The sequence below is a fragment of the Ictidomys tridecemlineatus genome, chromosome 14, assembly GCF_052094955.1.
Source record: "Ictidomys tridecemlineatus isolate mIctTri1 chromosome 14, mIctTri1.hap1, whole genome shotgun sequence".
Taxonomy (NCBI): domain Eukaryota; kingdom Metazoa; phylum Chordata; class Mammalia; order Rodentia; family Sciuridae; genus Ictidomys; species Ictidomys tridecemlineatus.
In genome coordinates, this window is record NC_135490.1 from 66,870,359 (window position 1) to 66,889,291 (window position 18,933).

At 41.3% G+C, this 18,933-nt stretch overlaps 1 protein-coding gene across 5 annotated transcripts in view; it reads left to right on the plus strand.

The window, feature by feature from the left end:
* Window positions 1-16,000, plus strand: part of Ikbkb (inhibitor of nuclear factor kappa B kinase subunit beta) — a 48,873-nt gene extending 32,873 nt beyond the window's left edge. For all 5 annotated transcript variants that reach the window (XM_078031274.1, XM_005340307.5, XM_040268389.2 and 2 more), the window contains exons 10-22: window positions 243-372; window positions 815-1,009; window positions 2,501-2,615; window positions 3,660-3,783; window positions 4,366-4,517; window positions 4,712-4,773; window positions 5,808-5,917; window positions 7,050-7,099; window positions 7,203-7,302; window positions 7,501-7,648; window positions 10,791-10,918; window positions 13,570-13,660; window positions 14,669-16,000. In XM_078031274.1, coding sequence (XP_077887400.1) covers window positions 243-372; window positions 815-1,009; window positions 2,501-2,615; window positions 3,660-3,783; window positions 4,366-4,517; window positions 4,712-4,773; window positions 5,808-5,917; window positions 7,050-7,099; window positions 7,203-7,302; window positions 7,501-7,648; window positions 10,791-10,918; window positions 13,570-13,660; window positions 14,669-14,734 — 1,471 coding nt within the window. In that variant the 3' untranslated portion in view covers window positions 14,735-16,000. The remainder of the gene's footprint in view (window positions 1-242; window positions 373-814; window positions 1,010-2,500; window positions 2,616-3,659; window positions 3,784-4,365; window positions 4,518-4,711; window positions 4,774-5,807; window positions 5,918-7,049; window positions 7,100-7,202; window positions 7,303-7,500; window positions 7,649-10,790; window positions 10,919-13,569; window positions 13,661-14,668) is intronic.
* The last annotated feature ends 2,933 nt before the right edge of the window (window positions 16,001-18,933 follow it).

Sequence of the window (18,933 nt, forward strand, 5' to 3'; positions counted from 1 at the left end):
CTAATTTAGGGGAACTGTGTTCGCAGGTCAAGAGAGAAGGGATGACACATGAATGATTAAATTGGTTGGAAGCACTTAGTGTTTTCTCTCTCAGATTAGTCCATTTCATTTTCAACAACCATTTATTGGTTGCCACCCATGTGCATAATGACAAGACATATGCAGGGTCAAACTTTTAAATTTACACATAAAGGCAGCATGAGACTGCTGGCAGTATCTCTTCTACACTGTGCTTTTCTCAGTGTACTGGCAGAACGACTGGAGAAGTGGCTGCAGCTGATGCTTATGTGGCACGCCCGACAAAGAGGCACAGATCCCCAGTATGGTCCAAATGGCTGCTTCAAGGCCTTGGATGACATCTTAAACTTAAAGGTAAATGCGCCAGCAAGGTAGCCCTGAGGCAACTGCTGGGTCCCCTGGTGGGACATAGCAATTCTGACAAGAAAGATTTGCTGGAGGACATAGTAGGTCAGGGGCCAGCTTGCTGAAGGAGGAAATTTAGGTTTCTCTGACAGTCTTTCCACAAGAGAGGCTGACAACTGAGCTCACTGACCTTGACAGTTAAGTCCTCACTGTTTGCAAACACTGAGCTCATTGACCTTGACAGCTAAGTCCTTATGGCATACAAACAGGAATACTAAAGACTGGAATGTGGAAACCTAGCACCCAGCCTCCCTTCTTTAAGTTAGGTCTTGTCTTTGTGGGACTGGGAAATGTTGGGAAGTGGAAGATCTCTACAAATAGATGGGGATCTGCATAAAGACTGTTGTTTTTGTTTTGTTTTTTAATATATAACATCTGAGTTGTGTTGTAGCTGGTTCATATCTTGAACATGGTCACTGGCACCATTCACACCTATCCTGTGACAGAGAATGAGAGTCTACAGGACTTAAAGACTAGAATCCAGCAAGATACAGGAATTCCAGAAAAGGACCAGGAGCTACTGCAAGAGGCAGGTCTGGCGTTGATCCCCGACAAGCCTGCCATTCAGTGTATTTCAGATGGCAAGGTGAGCTCCTTGCTTCCTGAAGATTGCCCTATTTTCCCTTAACTTCGTCTCCTAGTAAACTAATCACACTTTTGGATTGCTACTTGACTGTATCAAATAGACTGTTAATCATGCATTACATATACATGCCTGCTTTTTTTTTTTATATAAGTTGGGGTATGAGATCTCCTGTGTGGCTTACTAGGAGACACACACCACTTCATGCTTGACTTGTTTCCAGACCAAATTTGCTTTCTTTTAAAAAATATTTTGTTTTTTAGTTGTAGCTGGACCCAGTACCTTTAATTTATTTTTATGTGGTGCTGAGGATCGAACCCAGTGCCCCACATGTGCTAGGCAAGCGCTCTACCAGTGAGCCACAACCCCAACCCCCCCCAGATTTGCTTTCTTTTGCCTTTATTGCCAAAATGATTCTCTAGTCTTCTGAGTAACCAAAACTATTTATGATTACCTGTGTGTATAGAGCTGTTAGGCACCTCAGTGTTAACCACCTCAATGTGAGACATGGTCCTTGCTCATAAAGAGCTTATAAACTAACTTATAATCTTTGCATAGGGAAGTATACAGTAAACTTCTAACTGGACAGGAAAGTTAATCAAAGAACAAAATAGAATGAAATGTAAATAAGGTTTAGGTTCATGTTATTTTTATGCTTGAATTCGGGACCCCCCCAAAAGACCACAAGAGACGAAGATCCATGTAAGCAGCAAGGAGGCGTTTATTGCGAGCTAGCTCCATCCTCCCCGCGCACACAGCAACTGGTGACGCTGAGAGGCCCTGGGTTTGCAGCAGTTTTATATACTCTTTGGGGAAGGCAGGGACTTTACATACATCATAGCATCTCTTAGCAAATCATCACACACCGCAGGAAAATCATAAAACAACTCTAAAACACGATTTGCACATTCACTGGCGGGAACAAGTTGGGTAAGGATGATTGGTTAGTACAAGAGGGGGATTCGTTTGAACTGATTGGTTTAAACCATGAGAGGTGTTCGTGCTGAACTACATGGTTTCCCAACATGTTATCAACCACCATAAACTACTGGGAGGGTCATCTGGCATCCCAGGTATTTTCCCTGTCTCATGCTGATTGGTGGCTGCTAGGGGGTTGCTATGGGTCCCACCTAGCCTGACTGAGTCAGGGACACCTGGTGCCAAAGATCTCTCATGTGATTTGTAGATGGACAACTCAGCAGGGTGGGTATGTGCCTAGGAGTGCTCTGTGGGTCTTTCCAAGGACAAGGGTCACGCCCCCTTCCTTGGACAGTCTTTGCTCTGAGGTAGAGGCTGGTTTCTCAATTATGAGGATAAAAGGAAAGATGAGTGTAGGCTGGAGTCAGGAAGAAAATCATCATACCTGCTGAGTACCTGGGGCTAAAGATGATGCCCTTGATGAACAATGGAAGTTGATCCAGAACCTCTCATGATTAGCTGGGAAATGGGAAGGTTGGATCCACAAGATTTCATTCTGTTCTTGCCTCTTTGCAGCTAAATGAGGGCCGCACACTGGACATGGATCTTGTTTTTCTCTTTGACAACAGTAAAATTGCCTATGAGACTCAGATCTCCCCACGACCCCAACCTGAAAGTGTCAGCTGTATCCGTAAGAACATCATTTGTTGGTTTTTTTTTTTTTTAAAAAAAGATCAGTTGTAATATATGGATGAAGGCAGAAGAGAGAGACTTGAACCAGGGAAGGGAGCTACATAAAGGAAATTCATTTACCCAGTCCTAAGGGCAGCTTTCTTAACCTAGGATGTGAAAGGAGTAACACAAGCAAAACAAGTCAAGGAGATTATCAGTTAATTTCAATATAATAGAGCTTTAAGCAGAGGACAGAATACTGCATGTTACCCATTTTAGTTATTTTTGAAGTTACATTTATATTTTAGTAACTAATGTATGTAAATGGTACCTTTAAGAAGAAATATGAAAGATTGAATATACCATGAAAAAAGAAGCCAGCCTCTCTTTCCAACTCCCCAGCTTGTGAGTTCCCCTTCCAGGAAAACTGCTGCTATCAAATTTTTGGATATCCACCCAGGGGTATCTTTTCCTCACACACCACTGGTAGTACCCTTTTCACTTAACAATTTATTATATAGATTTTTCCCCTGTTGGTACATACAGAGCTGTTTTGTTTTTTAATAGCTGTATAACATTCCATTGCATGAGCGTTTAATGAATAATTTTACTCCCATCTCCCCAACAAACATACATATACCTAGAATAAACAGACTGGCGGTCCAAGGTCTTAGAGATCTCTAGGCTTCTCGCTAGTTTAATTATCTCTAGTACTGTTAGCTGATGTGTGTTTTTATAAAACTTCGTGAACCTTAAACTTGTGAACATAAAAGAGTTTCTGTTGAAAATATGTGGGCCTCTGTACATGTGAACATGCATTTAAATGGTTCACAAAATGTATCTTCAAATCAAATCAGTAGCTGTTTATTAACCATCTGGTACATGCTTACACTGTGAATAGGCTACACAAAATATTTAAGATAATAACCAAGCATAATACCAAAAAAGTTATGTAATAGTATAATAATTATAAAAATTTTTTAAATACTAGTGATGTTTCAAAGCAGGATGTGGTTCTTTGCAGGAGAGTTATTTTCTGACAATTGTTCATCTCTTTTTCCAGTTCAAGAGCCCAAAAGGAATCTCTCGTTCTTCCAGCTGAGGAAAGTGTGGGGCCAGGTCTGGCACAGCATCCAAACTCTGAAAGAGGATTGTAACCGGCTACAGCAGGGACAGCGAGCTGCCATGTATTGTGCCAGACATTTTTTAAAAAAATTAATTTATTTAAAATTCCTTGGTGGCTTTGGCTCTAAGAGAGGTGGCTAAGGCAGGGACCCAGAAGCAACTCTTCTGAGAGACAAGAGGGAGACACTGGTTTGGATGGGTAGGCAGTGGTTGGGTGGGCTAGCTGGAGGGAAGCCCTTTTCAACCTGATGAGGTGAGTGTGGTCAGTATATGCAGCAGAATTGCAAAACTGAGGGTTGAGTTGGCTGAACTGTGGACAGAATTTGGAACTCAGGGAAGCTCATTGCAATTTGGGTTAGAAAAACTCCCCTGATTATTATGCTGGGTTACAGATGCTTTCCCCAGTTAAGAGAGTTTAGTTTATTGGCCATTTGTATATAATTCTAATTTTGGTGCAGAACCCCAGGTATTGCTAAGGGCTAGGAAATTGTCCTTATGGTTTTAAGTGGCTTCTTTAATAATAGTGATGATTATTATTATAGCAGGGACCTCCCTAGGTGTTTGAGGGGGGGTTGTTATTATACAGGAAATGGTATTTGGCTCCCAAAGATGCTCCAAGGTTCTGTTTCTTGTGGTTCCTGCAGGATGAATCTCCTCCGGAATAACAGCTGCCTCTCCAAGATGAAGAATTCCATGGCCTCTATGTCTCAGCAGCTCAAGGCCAAGTTGGATTTCTTTAAAACCAGTATTCAGATTGACCTGGAGAAGTATAGTGAGCAAACCGAGTTTGGAATCAGTGAGTGTATTCTGCAATGAGTGTAAAGAAACCCTTCCTTCCTTTCTTTCTCTCCTTTCATTCATTCATTCATTTTTTTTCCCTTAGGTTTCTTTTGTCCTTTTATAATTAAGTTGCTTACTTCTGTTTTGGTTTTGTGGTGTTTTTGTTTTTGTTTTTCATTTTTTTTTTCTTCCCAATTTTTGTTTTTCCAGCATCAGATAAACTGCTACTGGCCTGGAGGGAAATGGAACAGGCTGTGGAGCTGTGTGGGCGGGTAGGAGACTCATTTTAGGTTTCTGTTCTTGTGATATGAGTTAGGCTTTGTTCTACCATTTCCCACTTTCTCATCAAACACTGGTTGATCTTTCATGTCAGAATTCAAATTTCTTTGCCACGCCCTTTCTCCTTAACCAGACTTGTTGGAAATAAACTGATAGAGTACCCAATACAAGAAGCTCTACTGTAGGCAGACTCAAGATAGACACCAATGTTTCAGATTTAAGTAAAGAACAAAATATCAAATGTCCTTGGAGAAAAACCTAGACCTCTTGTTGTTAGGAAGGGAATTAGATGAATGATCAACACACCCTCTTGTTAAAGTTTCTGCCTGATTTTGTTGGTCCATGAAATCCATAAGGAAGGAAAGGTCTTGGCAGAAAGTTTCAGGACACTAAATCAGATGCCACTGAAAAAACAGCAATTGTGGAGTCAATGGAATGTGACTCGGTAAACCTTGCATAAATCCAAGACCCTGGGCTCCAAGGCTTTTCCTACCATCTCCACCCTGTGCACTTGGGTGAGGACTTTCACCTCTGTTCCTTGATGTCTGTTTTTAAAAACGAGTCCTGATGGGTTTAAACTTGTTTGGAAGTGAATATCATATAGACATTTCCTTATTTGGCATTCACATACATCATCTATGAAGTAAAGGAGTCCAGGCCTTCACACACATGATGGCATTGGGATGGACAGGTAGAGAGAAGACAAAGTAATGTGCATGGGGCATCTTCTTTGTGCCAGATACTGTGCATACTTTATCTTACTTAATCTCTAAAATGGCCCTACTAGAATTCTTTTTATGGAAGAGGACACTACAACTCATGGGTTAAATAACTGGTCATGGGTCACACAGAGGTAGATGTGAGATCCAAACTCTGGTTATTCTGACTCCAGAGTCCATATTCCTTCAGCCAGTCACTTGAAAGTTTCCATTGAGTTTAGAGGTTCTCCCTCTGGCAACCCAAAGCAAACCTGTTCTTCAGAATGCTTGTCTTGCATCAGTTGATATTAGTGTAGCTTTTTCATTAGGAGAATGAAGTAAAACATCTGGTGGAACGTATGATGGCACTGCAGACCGACATCGTGGATTTGCAGAGGAGCCCAATGGGCCGGAAGCAGGGGGGCACACTGGATGACCTGTGAGTGCCACCTGGGAGAGGACCAATTCTGCTCCCCCATACTGATACCCCTGCCCAGGTTTCTAGCTGTGTGTTAGTGTCGTCTCAGGAGGCTTGGTAGAATCAGCCTCCTGCAGAGCATGTTCCCCTGGTGAATCATGTCAAGATGTTCCAGAGATGAGCCAGGGGAAATCACCATCACTCTGAATTTCAGTTTCCAAATCTGTTAAATAGCAGGGAAAACTGTCTGACCTCACAAAGTTTTTGAGGATGCATTCGTGAATTGCATATAAGAAGCAATCTATAAAGATCTATAAAATGCAGGTATCCTTTACCATTGTATCAGACATCACTGCGCATCCTGCCTACCGTGGCTCAGCTGTGACTGAAAGAGCAGGAAGAAAAACAGGGAGGGAGGAGCCTGGCAAGTCTAGGAGTTTAGATCTAGACATGGTTCATTTGAATCTTCATTAAGTATTTGGCATTGGCTCCAGGAGGGGATGAGGCATACAGGCAGAGCATCCTACCTGAAGAAATAACATCTTTCCCCTGTGTGCTGACAAGAAGGTAGCAGGCAGGCAGGATCAGTGTATTAAGGACTCCATGGCTGAGCTCAGTGTATTTCCTGATGCTTTTACTAGGATTCTTGAGATGAAAAAATCTTAGCATCAGAACTTTAATTATTTGTTCCATATTTTCTCTAATTCTTTAATCCTTATTCTCTAGTTTTCAAATGAGAGTCTTCTTTTGAGAACATTGCCTAACCTTTGTTAGGGGAATGGGGTAAGAATTTGTGTCTGCCCTTGGCTCAAATATTCAAGGGTAAGCATGTTTTCTTGCTCAGATCCAGGGATAGCACCTGTAGTCACTACTGTAGAATTCAAGTGGAAGAGGAATTCAGAAGGATGGAGCCAATACTGCCTCTCTTAAGATTTGCTCTAGTGATACCTTGGGGATATTTGAATTGGATGATGAAGGCAATCATTCACTTACCACGGACATTACTAGAAATAATAGTCTTCTCCAATCCAGAAAGACATATCATCATTCTTATGTTTGTAAATCAGTAATTCTGCTGGCAGGAATTAGCAACCAAGACTTCCAGGGTTCCTATTTGGTCTTGAATCTAAACAGAGCTTCCTATATATTTCAGAGAGGAAGAAGCAAGAGAGCTTTATAGGAGACTAAGAGAAAAACCGAGAGGTAGGTGGTATGGGGGCCTATGGCTCCTTTTTATCTCATTTTGAGGCACTGGTACTCTGCCAGGCACCTGGAGCAACTATGTTACTACCCCTGTCTTTCCCAGATCAACGAACAGATGGTGACAGTCAGGAGATGGTACGGTTACTACTTCAGGCAATTCAAGGTTTTGAAAAGAAAGTGCGAATGATTTATACACAGCTCAGGTACGAGCCCCCTTACCTGCTAGAGGATGGAATATAGTGCAGCATGAAGGCCATGGGTGAGACCATTTCCCTCTCTCTGATCTGATCTCAGCAAAAGAAGCTATCCACAACTGCTAGTTGGATCTATATTATTAAGGGTGATGTTCTGCTTGCTCCAGCCCAAAGCCCACTCGAGTTTTTCACGTTTGTTCTTCACAGCAAAACTGTGGTTTGTAAGCAGAAGGCATTGGAATTGTTGCCCAAGGTGGAAGAAGTGGTGAGTCTAATGAATGAGGATGAGAAGACTGTCGTTCGGCTTCAGGAGAAGCGGCAGAAGGAGCTCTGGAACCTCTTGAAGATCGCGTGTGTGAGTCAGCCCTTGGCCTGCCAGCCACCTCCCTGCCTCTATGCCACTGACAGCATTCTGCTAGGGGAGCCACCGCGTCACCAGCAGCCCTCCTTAGTTGCCACTGCTCTGTTGTCATCTCTATGAACTGGAATGGGCAGGGAAGGGAGGACTAGGTGGGGACGTGAGAGGAAGGCTTGTGCTGGTAGTTTTTATTTATCCTAGTGACTGCCTTAATTACCACAACCCAAGTGGCTTCTAACAACAGAAATTATTCTCTCAGAGTTCCAGGGCCCCTCCAGCAGCTCCAGGGGAGGGACCTGCCTTGCCTTTTACAGCTGCTGGTGGCTCCAAGTATTCCTTGGCCTGTGGCCATGTCACTCTGGGATCTGTCTTCACATGACTCAGTGTCTCCCATCTGGATGTCCTTCTAAGGACACCTGTTACTCTGTCTGGATCACACTGAGCTAGTACAGACTGATCTCATTTGGGGGCCCTTAATTATATCCGTAAAGACCCCTTTTCCAAATAAAGTCACATTTGCAGGTTCCAGGCGTTAGGACTTGGACCCACATCTTTTAGGGCCACCAATTAAAAGCAGCCTTGTCAACCCTCATCTGGGTCTGTGGTGCTCTCAGCATTATGGCCTAGACTTTCTGTGCATACCATCTTAATGCAACTGTGATTCCATCAAATCCACTTGGGGTGAAAATATAAAAATTTAAAAGCCAGAGAAAAGAGAAGAGCCAGTGGGGATGGGGCTGTGGCTTAGTGGTGGAGTGCTTGCCTGGCACATGTGAGGCACTGGGTTTGGTCTTCAGCACCACATTAAAATAAATAAAGGCATTGTGTTCATCTACATCTAAAAAACTAATTAAAAATAAAGAAGAGCCAGGTAAAAAGTTGGTTATGGAAGCCAGAGCCACTAGGAGAGTGACCCAATCATGAAAGGCTGCAGAAAGGTTGGAAAGAATGGAAAGAGAGCAATTTGGTTGCTAATTCCTGCCAGCAGAATTACTGATTTACAAATATAAGAAGCTACTAGTAAGTAGCTTCAAGAGCAAAGGGAGGAGGAAGGGTAGATGGTTGCTTAGATGGTAGATGGAGCAAGATACAAAGATGGTGCTTTTCAAAGGTCTTAGAGAATAGAGCATATTTGTGGGCCAAGCAGAAAACAGTGTACCAGAGAGAGGTGGGGGACAGTTGATTAATCTGGTCCTGAGACCCAAAAAGAGGATCAGGAGCATTGTGATGGATTTGCCTTGGAAGGTATGAGCAGCATTTTCTCCTATCAGAAAAATGATAAAGAGAAAAGGAGGAGATGATCCAAGAAGGAGAGAGAAGTTGAGGTCTGCACAGGTGATAACTTGACCTGCCTTCTGCATTCTTTGAGTGCTACTTGCTCAGCAGTATGATGAAAACTGGAGATACAGTGGGGACAGGGCAGGACATCTGCCCTGGGGAGTTCATAATCTGGCAAAGGCCATGGACAAGGACATGAATGAGAATAATCTAGAGCAAGAAGTGCTAAAAAGCAGCTATAGCTATAGTACGCATCAGCAGTTGTGTGAATGCAGGGGAGGAAAGCCAGCTTTCATCTGAGAGGTGAGGGAGCGACAAGAAAGGCTCCTGATGAGTACATAGGAGTTAGTTGGGGGAATGGCAGTAAGGACATTCCAGTACAGTTGGATTGCTTCATTGAAAGCATAGAGGCCTGGAAGAGAGTGGTGCATTCTGGGTTGCAGAAGCAGGTTGCAGTGGTGTTGGAGAAAGGGTTTCACCAAAAATGAAATCTGGGAAGGTCAAGGGTTAGCTCAAGTAGGCCACCCTGTGTTTTCAAAGTCTAAGGAAATATAGCAGGATTTGTTCTTCCCTCATATCAAAGAACGCAAGTATGAAAACTATATGATCCTATTTGGGTTTTATGGGAATCACTCTGGTGGCAGCTGGAGTCCAGATTTGGCACTCTGTCAAACCTCAGTACTAACTATGAGGGGCCATGCAGTGGTGGGTGCACAGGAGCTAACAGGAGAATGTTAGGAGCAGATTGTGTAGAAATGATCTGCCACCCATAATTATAGACCCAGGGAAGAAATGAAGGAGTAGGTGGCTGATCAGCCTGGAAGGCACAACAGATAGATAAGAGCAAAGCTAACATACTTGAGGAACTGGGATTGTGGCTCAGAGGTTGAGCGCTTGCCTAGCATGCATGAGGCACTGGCTTTGATCCTCAGCACCACATAAATATAAAATAAAGATATTGTGTCTACCTATAACTAAAAAATAAATATTAAAAAGTTAGCATATTTGAAAGTCTGGTTAAAGACAACCTCAATGTTTAGCCAGAGAAGAGTATAAGCTTAGAAAGGTCTCCAGATTGACAGCTAGGGAGAGACTGCAGAACTGCTGCCTCCAGCGAGGGTAAGAAGCAGGGATGGCCTCCAGTGAGGGTAAGAAGCAGGGATCGTGAGTGTAGAAGGAGGAGGTATCCAGAGACTCATAGATGTGCCTGAGGTGCAGAGAAGATGACAGTAGGTCATGTTTACAATAGATCATGTCCACACTACGTCATGTTCACAGGCTGCATATTTGAAGAGGTGTAAAGAGCTGGAGCCAGAGCCACTGGCTGACCCCCTGCTTGAAAGGGAAGTGGCTGCATTGCTCCTGGGATTCAGAACAGCTGCATTTTCTTCTTAACTCTGCTGCAGATTGTGCCGTTCACACAGTTTCTTATTCTTTTTGTATGTCTCATTCTCCTTGGAAGAGTAAAAATACCTTTCTTTTGTTTAAGAGTACTCCAGGAATCAAATTAAATAAAGCCTGCAAATTCAGGTGTTCAAGTTCTCTATATTTGGAGTCCTTTTTCAAAAAGCACATATGTTGATACAGAAACACTTTTTTTTTTTTTTTTTTTTTGTGCTGGGGATTGAACCCAGGGCTTTGAGCATTCGAGGCAAGGCAAGCACTCTACCAATTGAGATGTATCCCCAGCTCAACTTTTGAGGCATAATGCAATATCCCCAGTTGTTGTCATGGATAGAGATGTTGACTGGTAGTTTCTAGGAATAGTTATGGTGTCTTGCAGCCAGTTGTCTCAAGAGGAAGTACTGTGGTGCGAATGCAGAATTTGCTTTGTTGACTGTTTTGGGGTTTTGTCCTTCAGAGCAAGGTCCGTGGTCCTGTCAGTGGAAGCCCAGATAGCATGAATGCTTCTCGACTTAGTCACCCCGGTCAGCTGATGTCTCAGCCATCCACTGCCCCTGACAGCTTACCTGAGTCATCCAAGAAAAGGTAAGTCACAGTTAACAATGCCTAGTGTCACATTCAGGACATATCAGGAGACCATGGAAATGGAAATTATGTTTATCACTGATAAACATCTACTGGTTTTGTGCATGCTTCTCTTTGTTATATATGCAAGGCCCTACAGTGACAAAGGTGATTCATATTTTACCCGCATAGTCCCTTGTAACTTGCCCACTAAGTAGTTTCCTTGTCCTAGGTGGATTACTAATTGTTTAGTGAGGACACAGTTCTAGTCAGTCACATATTGTTATATATAGTCTATCAACAATCATCTCTTCTTCAAAACCATCTTCCCTTCACACCTGGGTTGTCTGGCCTCCTCCATCCCATTCACCTACATCTGTCATAAAGCAGAGGTCAGAAAAGGACAAATAGTTTGACAGAACCTCCTTAGTCTCATGGTGGCCCATAACATTTTGAGTTAGCAAGTTACTATTTTTCTTCCCAGGGCCTCTCTTCAACTCCCATTCATCCCTTCTTTTCCTTCCTTTTTCCTGAACCACTTCAGTGGAATTCCCAAACAGAACATTTCAACCCTTTTCCTAGCAAAGCTTTCTGCTTCTGCTTCCTATCTGTTACTGCTGCCTAGACTTTTTTTTTAAAATATATTTTTTTTCAATTGTTGATGGGCCTTTTAGTTATTTACTTATTTATATGCAAAGCTGAGAATTGAACCTAGTGCCTTGTGCATTATAGACAAGAGCTCTACCACTAAGCTTCAACCCCAACCCTGCTGCCAAGTATTGACAAATACTATTCTGACCAAGTAGTTACTTTAACAGTGGCTTCACATTCTATTAACAATGGCTTTCACATTCCATTCTAGATCAGGTATGAACTTTTTCAGGCACTTGCAAGCACCTCATTGTGGCTCTTGGGCTTATCCACTATCCCTTACAAACTTCTTGCACTAGCCCAGTTCTTAAAAAATCCCATCCAGACCTGCAGCAGCAATAACATCCAGGTACTTGTTAAAACAGTAGATTCCTGGGTTCCACCAAAGCTCTGAATCAGTGGTGGTGCCTAGGAGTCTTGTGTCTTAAAAGCTGTCTGGATGATTCTGCTGCATGTGGAAGAATGAGAACTGCTGTCCTTACTGAGCAAGCTCTCATTCTTCAGGTGCCCTTCACTGTGGTCATCCTCCCACACACTGGGCACACTGTTTTTCTCTGCTTTCCACCTCCTTCAAAGCCTTGAGCATCCACACATGCCTTGCTCCCTTCTTAGGATTTGTTTTCTAGTTCAGTTCCATAGGCATTTATTTAGCACCTTCTGTGTTCTGATCCCTAGGTACTGGAGATGGTTAAATCAGTTCCTGTAGGCAAAACCGTAGGCACAGAAAATAAAGTAATGATTGCCTAGGGTTAGTGGGGAGGAGGAAAGGACTGATTGACAATGGGTACTAGGTTTCTTTTAGGGGTGAAAAAAATGTTCTAAAACCAGACATGGTAATGATTGCTCAACCCTATAAATATACTAAAGCCATGGAATTGTTCACTTTGAACAGGCACACTTTGTGGTGTATAAATTATATATCAAAATGTTTTGAAAAAATTTGTTCTTGTCCTTGGGGAGTTTGTTGCCAGTTTTGGTATTTAATCATATACAACTTTAGATTCTTCATTATATCCCCTACCTCTTGTGAACTTCTGGAGGACTGTAATCTGGTCACAGGTCATGTGACTCTCTGAGCTGATACTGAGCCTTTAACTTAGCTAGAAGTCCCGTAGATGAGCCTGAGCACAAATGTGCTGGTTCCTTCCTACCCAGGATTTTGTTCTTTCCCACCAAGTTTTACAGGGCAGAGTAAATTCCAGGGCACCATTATCTTATACTTGGTGTTTTTCCTCCAGTGGTATTCTTAAAGTTCAGAAAATTTGTACTGAGAGCACAGAGATTCTCTGGTCTCTCCATGTCATAAAGCAGAGGTCAGAAAAGGACAAATGGTTTGACAGAATCTCCTTAGTCTCATGGTAGCCCATTCATGAAAAGAAACAGGCATTTCTTACTATAGAAAAGAGAGATCAGATTCAATGAAATAATATCCCAGAACTATGCATTTCAGCAGATCAAAAAGAACTGTGGAGGGCTAGGGATGTGGCTCAAGTGGTAGCGTGCTCGCCTAGCATGCGTGAGGCACTAGGTTCGATTCTCAGCACCACATAGAAATAAAATGAAAGATATTGTGTCCACCTAAAACTAAAAAATTTTAAAAAAGAACTGTAGAAACCCAGGGGACTGCTTACTCCCCTCCCCCACCCTTTCTTTCTTTTCCATTTCAAAAACTGGGAAATAATTTACTTAAGAGGATACCTTTAGATTTTGGCAATTTGAAAAGAATTCAGTATAGCTATCTAGTAAGTCAAAAGGCTGTTTTGCTTTATTAATTAAACAGATCTATTTACTTTTTCCCATTTTGAACAGTAATACTCATGACTGGATTTGGGCTTCTACGAAGTACTTAATCAGATGAATGGACTCACTAGTCAGTGACATGGTGTTAAGACATTAAGGATCAAAATAATTGTTGTGTCATTCAAAAAATAGTGTCAAAGGTTCTTTAGCATATTTTCAACTGAAGTATTAGCTTCGTAAGATACTTATGACCCTTTCTAATAATTGATCATTATCTTTAGTGAAGAACTGGTGGCTGAAGCACATACTCTCTGCACCCAGCTAGAAAATGCTATGCAAGACACCATGAAGGAGCAGGACCAGAGTTTGATGGTAATAGCTTGTGGGAACTCTATCTTTTCATGCCATTTTTTCCTGTAGCAAAAGAGAAAACGAAAAGGCAACCCAACATTAGCCTTGGTCTCAGTATGTATTTATGATTTTCTAGTACTTTTTTGTGATTCATAATAATTAATGGCTGTTGATTATTGCATGTTTCTAAGTACATTGTGTGCATTATCCTTTTTAATCTTTACAAGACTGAATCCTGATGAGGAGGCAACATTATTCCTAGAAGATCCTGCCCCACCTTGGCTACTATTGCTAAGCAACTATGTTGGGTGCTGTGCTGGATTCTGGTGACAAAACAGCAATCTCTCATGGCTCTGTACCTTAGACACTTAGCTTAGACACTTAGTAGGCAGTACTGATATGGGGAAGCTACATGAGGAAAACCCAGCCAAGATAGAGAGGTACATTAAGACAAAACTGAAATCACTGCAAGGATCCTAAATCTTTCCCTTAGATGTTTAAATAGACTTTTTCTGCTAATATAATCATTTTCTAACTCTTCCCTAACTTCAAGAAAAATCAAAGAGGACACTACTGCCAGTTGTAGTCGTCTCTGATTTGTTCAAGTGTCCTCCTTTGTGGGAGCTTTCTGTACCTCTTATTTCTCTTCACCTCCTGGTGCTATATATATATATATTTTGATCATTTCACTGCTACTTGACCTCTGCCGGGAGAGAAGCGTTTCCCATCAGGCCATTTCCTCTTATGAGATTGGAAACTTACAGTTGAGGTGATAACTCTCAGTATTACTTACCTATAGTGAGTATGTAAGTGTTGTGAGCTACTAGTAGTACTAAAATTCTCTTTTTAGTTTTTACAGGGCTTTGAGCTGATCCAAAAATATCCTGCATGGTTTGAATATGTAGCTTAGTTCAAGAGTGCCCTGCAATAACAGGACTGTTCCTGACAGAAGGCTTTAAACTTACTTTGAAATTGCATTGGTTGCCTCCTGAAAAGGAAAGAATGTCTAACATGCGTATTGATTTGCAGGCTCTGGACTGGAGCTGGTTACAGACAGAGGACGAAGAACAGAGTGCTTTGGAGCAAGCCTCATGACTGGGGGCCTAGACCACCTGACCTGCCACTTTCCTACAGAGGCTCCTGTGGTATTGACGTCCCAGTGCTCTCCAGCATCTAGATGGAGATCTTATTTCCCTAGCATCTGTGTTTTTCAGCCCGGACCAAAGTTGTGGCCCTCAGCAAACCATGCCAGTACCTTGTCTGTACACTGGAAGTCCTCCATTATAGAAGCCCAGTAAATGTTGATACCAGTTGTAAGTTTTCAGGGAAACAGAGCCTCAGCAGCTGCTTCCTCTGCTATGAAAAGAGTGCTCAGAGTATGGTTTGCCACACAGACCACTGGACAGATGTCTAACTTGAATCTTTTAGAAATGGTACTTGGTGCCAGCCTGCCCTCTTCTGACTTCTCATGAGCTCCAGGGAGGCCTTAATCCACTGTCCCTTTTTATGTTACAGCTAAGACTTCGTCTGGATTCAGCTTCTCTTAAACAGACTTTTAAATCATAGGTTTGGCCAGAACCCATCTCTGTTCCTTTTTATTTCATTGCTGCTAAAAAAAGTGTTTTTATCCACTGCATCGTGGTCATCCCCCACTTGGTTGTAGTAATGCCAAGCCCCCCATTGTCTGCAGTCCTTTCAGCTACAGAGTGACTTCCTAGGGACAGGATGAAGAGCTACTACCTTCTTTTGAGTTCCAAAGATGACCTGGGAGTAAGTTATCCTGGAGAAGAGGGAAAGAAGAAAAGGGCATCTGTCAATGACTAGCCTACTGACCTTTTTAACCTTGTAAAAAATGTCTCTGTGTGGTGGTGGGGTAGGGGTGTTCCAGCCTCTCATATCATCTAGCAGTATTATTAAATTAGTTTATTTTATAAATAGTTTCTTTATTTTGAAACGTGACTGAAATACTTAGACTGGATTCTGCAGTCCATTTCTATAATACCTATGGTTAGAATTTCTGAACTCAACATCCAGAATAATGGAAAATTTTATAAAATTGAATATTATCTGGATCATAAACAATGTTGTAGCTCTGCTTCAGCATTTCATAAAATGATTTTATATGTAAAAGCAAGAAAAATGAATTTAGATGATCATATACAGGTATGTTTTGTTGGTTAAAAAAAAAGACTTGAAGTAGAGGAATTTCATGAAGTAATTTCCATGGAGATAGTGTGAGGCAAGTGCCTTGTCAAATAAGTTTAGGAAATTCTTCATGCTTAAACTATTTGTTGGAGATTTGCTCTGTATACTGGTAAAGTCTCGGAAAAGTCTTATAATAAAGGAACTTGCTTAACTTTAGGTAAATTCATTATTGACCAATATCATTTGATCATAGAATTTCACCCCTCCCCATGTGTGTTTAACATTAATATCCAAAGGATTTATGGTTTGAGAAAGCATGATTTTGGAAACCTTGGTTAGGGACATAGTGGGAAATAAGACAAGAAACCCTGGGACAGGAGAGAAGGCTGGGTTAAGGGCTGTGGACTTGTTTCGTAGGCAATTAGAAATCACTCAAGAATTTTGAACAAGAAAATGGCATAGCCAAAGCAGTAGTTTGAAAAGTTTGTCATGGGCCATTCTAATTAAAAAAGTGAAAACCCAAGAGTTAAGACTTCTTTTTCCAAAAAGATGAAGTAGATATGCTTTTTCTTTTTGTTAAGTACAACGAAAATCTTTGGACATTATATATGAGCAAATATAAGAAGGTAGAGGGTAAGGCAGACTGTATAGGGACCTTGGGATTTAAGGAATGACATTGGTAGTGAGTTCTTTGGGTTTTCTCTTTCATATATCCCAGATTGGGTGCTGGAGAAGCTAGCTAATGGGCACAGACAAAAAGGTCCCAAGAAAAGCATGCTCTCTTTTTTGAGTTTTCCTGGGGCTGCTATAACAAATTACTACAAATTGCCTGGCTTAAACAACAGTAATTTATTCTTACAGTTCTGAAGGCCAGAAATCTGAAATCAAGATGTAGACAGGACCATATCTCCTGTGTAGGCTCTAAAGATAAATTCTGTTCCTTGCCTCTTCCAATATCTGATGGATCCAGACAATCCTGACTTGTGGCCGCAACTCTGATTCAAGGATATGTTGCCATCGCCTCCTCCATCTAATCTCCCCTGTATATAATTTATGATAACAGTTGTCATTAGATTTAGGGCCAATTTGGAAAATGTAGGATAAATACCTCCTCTTAGGATTTTTATGCAGTCACATATTTTGCCATGTGAGTAAACATTTACAGGTTCTGGGGATTTGGATGTGATTTGGGGTCACCCTTGGATCCCCTGAATTCATGTCAGTCAAACATCCCCAAAAGTCTCTATCCATTACAGAATCAACTCTGAGACCATATTCTCACCTAGATATCAGCTTCAAAGTCCTGAATTTCATCATCTCAATCAGGTGTGGGTGAGATTCAGGCCAGTTATAATCTAGGACAAAATTTATCCATCTGTGGACCTGTGGAATTAGGAAACAAGTAATCTGCTCCCAAAATACAATGGTAGAATAGGCATATGATAGACATTCCCAAACCAATAAGGAAAAATGGAAGGAATAATGAAGTCATCAGACCCATCAATTTTGGATTTCAAGCAGGGCAAATTCCATTATGCTTCAAGTTCTGTAAATTGGTTTGTGGCTCTGCCTATTAGACCTATAGCAGCTTTGTTAAATCTTTGCATGTGTGCTCATGGTGGCACCATGGACTTCTTTATGCCCACGGTGGCTCCATAGACTTTTGATTCTGCCCACAGAAACTTACCAGGTCTGCATCCATTAGCTCCGTATCTGCTCAGCCAATGACTCTGCCCTTAAAATTATTTTTCCTTTCTTCACCCCCGCCCCACTCCAGAAAGACAGCATGCTTGCAGCCTAATAGTTTGATCAGCCCATTTCCTGCCTTTAGTTTTGGAATTTCACTAGCCTTTCCCTCCTTTCATCCCGTGTCCCTTTAAGCTGATTTCTGTTGATAACACATTCTCAAAAATAATGTAGGTCTCCTATGTATGTCATGGAGTTCCCCACCATTAGACAAGAGGGCCCTCCACATATTTTCCAGAATAATCCCATTCCTGACTTTTTTTTAATTTTTAATTTTTTTTATTGGTTGTTCACAACATTACAAAGCTCTTGACATATCATATTTCATACATTAGATTGAAGTGGGTTATGAACTCCCAATTTTACCCCAAATGCAGATTGCAGAATCACGTCGGTTATACATCCACAATTTTACATAATGCCCAATTAGTAATTGTTGTATTCTGCTGAAATGGTTGAGTGGGTCATATGCCATGAGTCATATGCCTAATCTCTTCTATGAAAGTTTGTCCAGCATACCCTTGACTTTCTCTCCAGGGGGGCGCTTTCCCAGAGTGAATTTTTAAATTTTAGTTTTGTAATCTTGGTAGGCCAAGGACATCCCAAGTAATCAACTGCTGATTCTTTTTTTTTCTTTCTTTTTAAAAAATTCTTTGTAGTTGTAGATGGATAGCATACCCTATTATTTATTTTTATGTGGTGCTAAGGATCAAACGTAGTGCCTCACACATGCTAGGCAAGTGCTCTGCCACTGAGCCCCATCAAGTTCTGGTTCTTTTTTGCTTAACAATTCTTCAATTTATCTCATTCTTTTTGCATTTTACTATAAGCAGCAAGGAGAAGCCAGGCTGTATTGTCAGTGTTTTGCTTGTGAATCTCAGGCGAATAACCAAATTCATTGCTTACAAATTCTGCTTTTCACAAATCAGAACACAATTCAGCCAGTTTACTTCTCTATATAAAAAAGATAATCTTTCCTTCAATTTCCAGTAATGTGTTTCTTATTTTTTTCTGAGTCCAACTATGTTTGTTTGTTTGTTTCTTATTTTTTTCTGAGCCCACAATAAAAGCAATGACTTAACATTTGTATTTATTTGTTATAATTGGTTATACATGACAGTAGAATGCATTATGACACACTGTACACAAATGGAACATAACTTCTCATTCCTCTGGCTGTACTGCTGAATCACACCAAGAGTATATTCATTTCTGTAAATATTTTGTTCATAGTAAATGTGTTCTTCAAGATGATAGAAACTTTCTCGACCATGCTCCTAACATCCTTCTCAGTCTTCATCTGTCTTTAACATCTGTATTTCTATCAACATTATTCAAGGCAGTCAAGACTTTTACTGTCATGTACCTTAATATTCTTCATCTTCTATTCATTATATAATTCC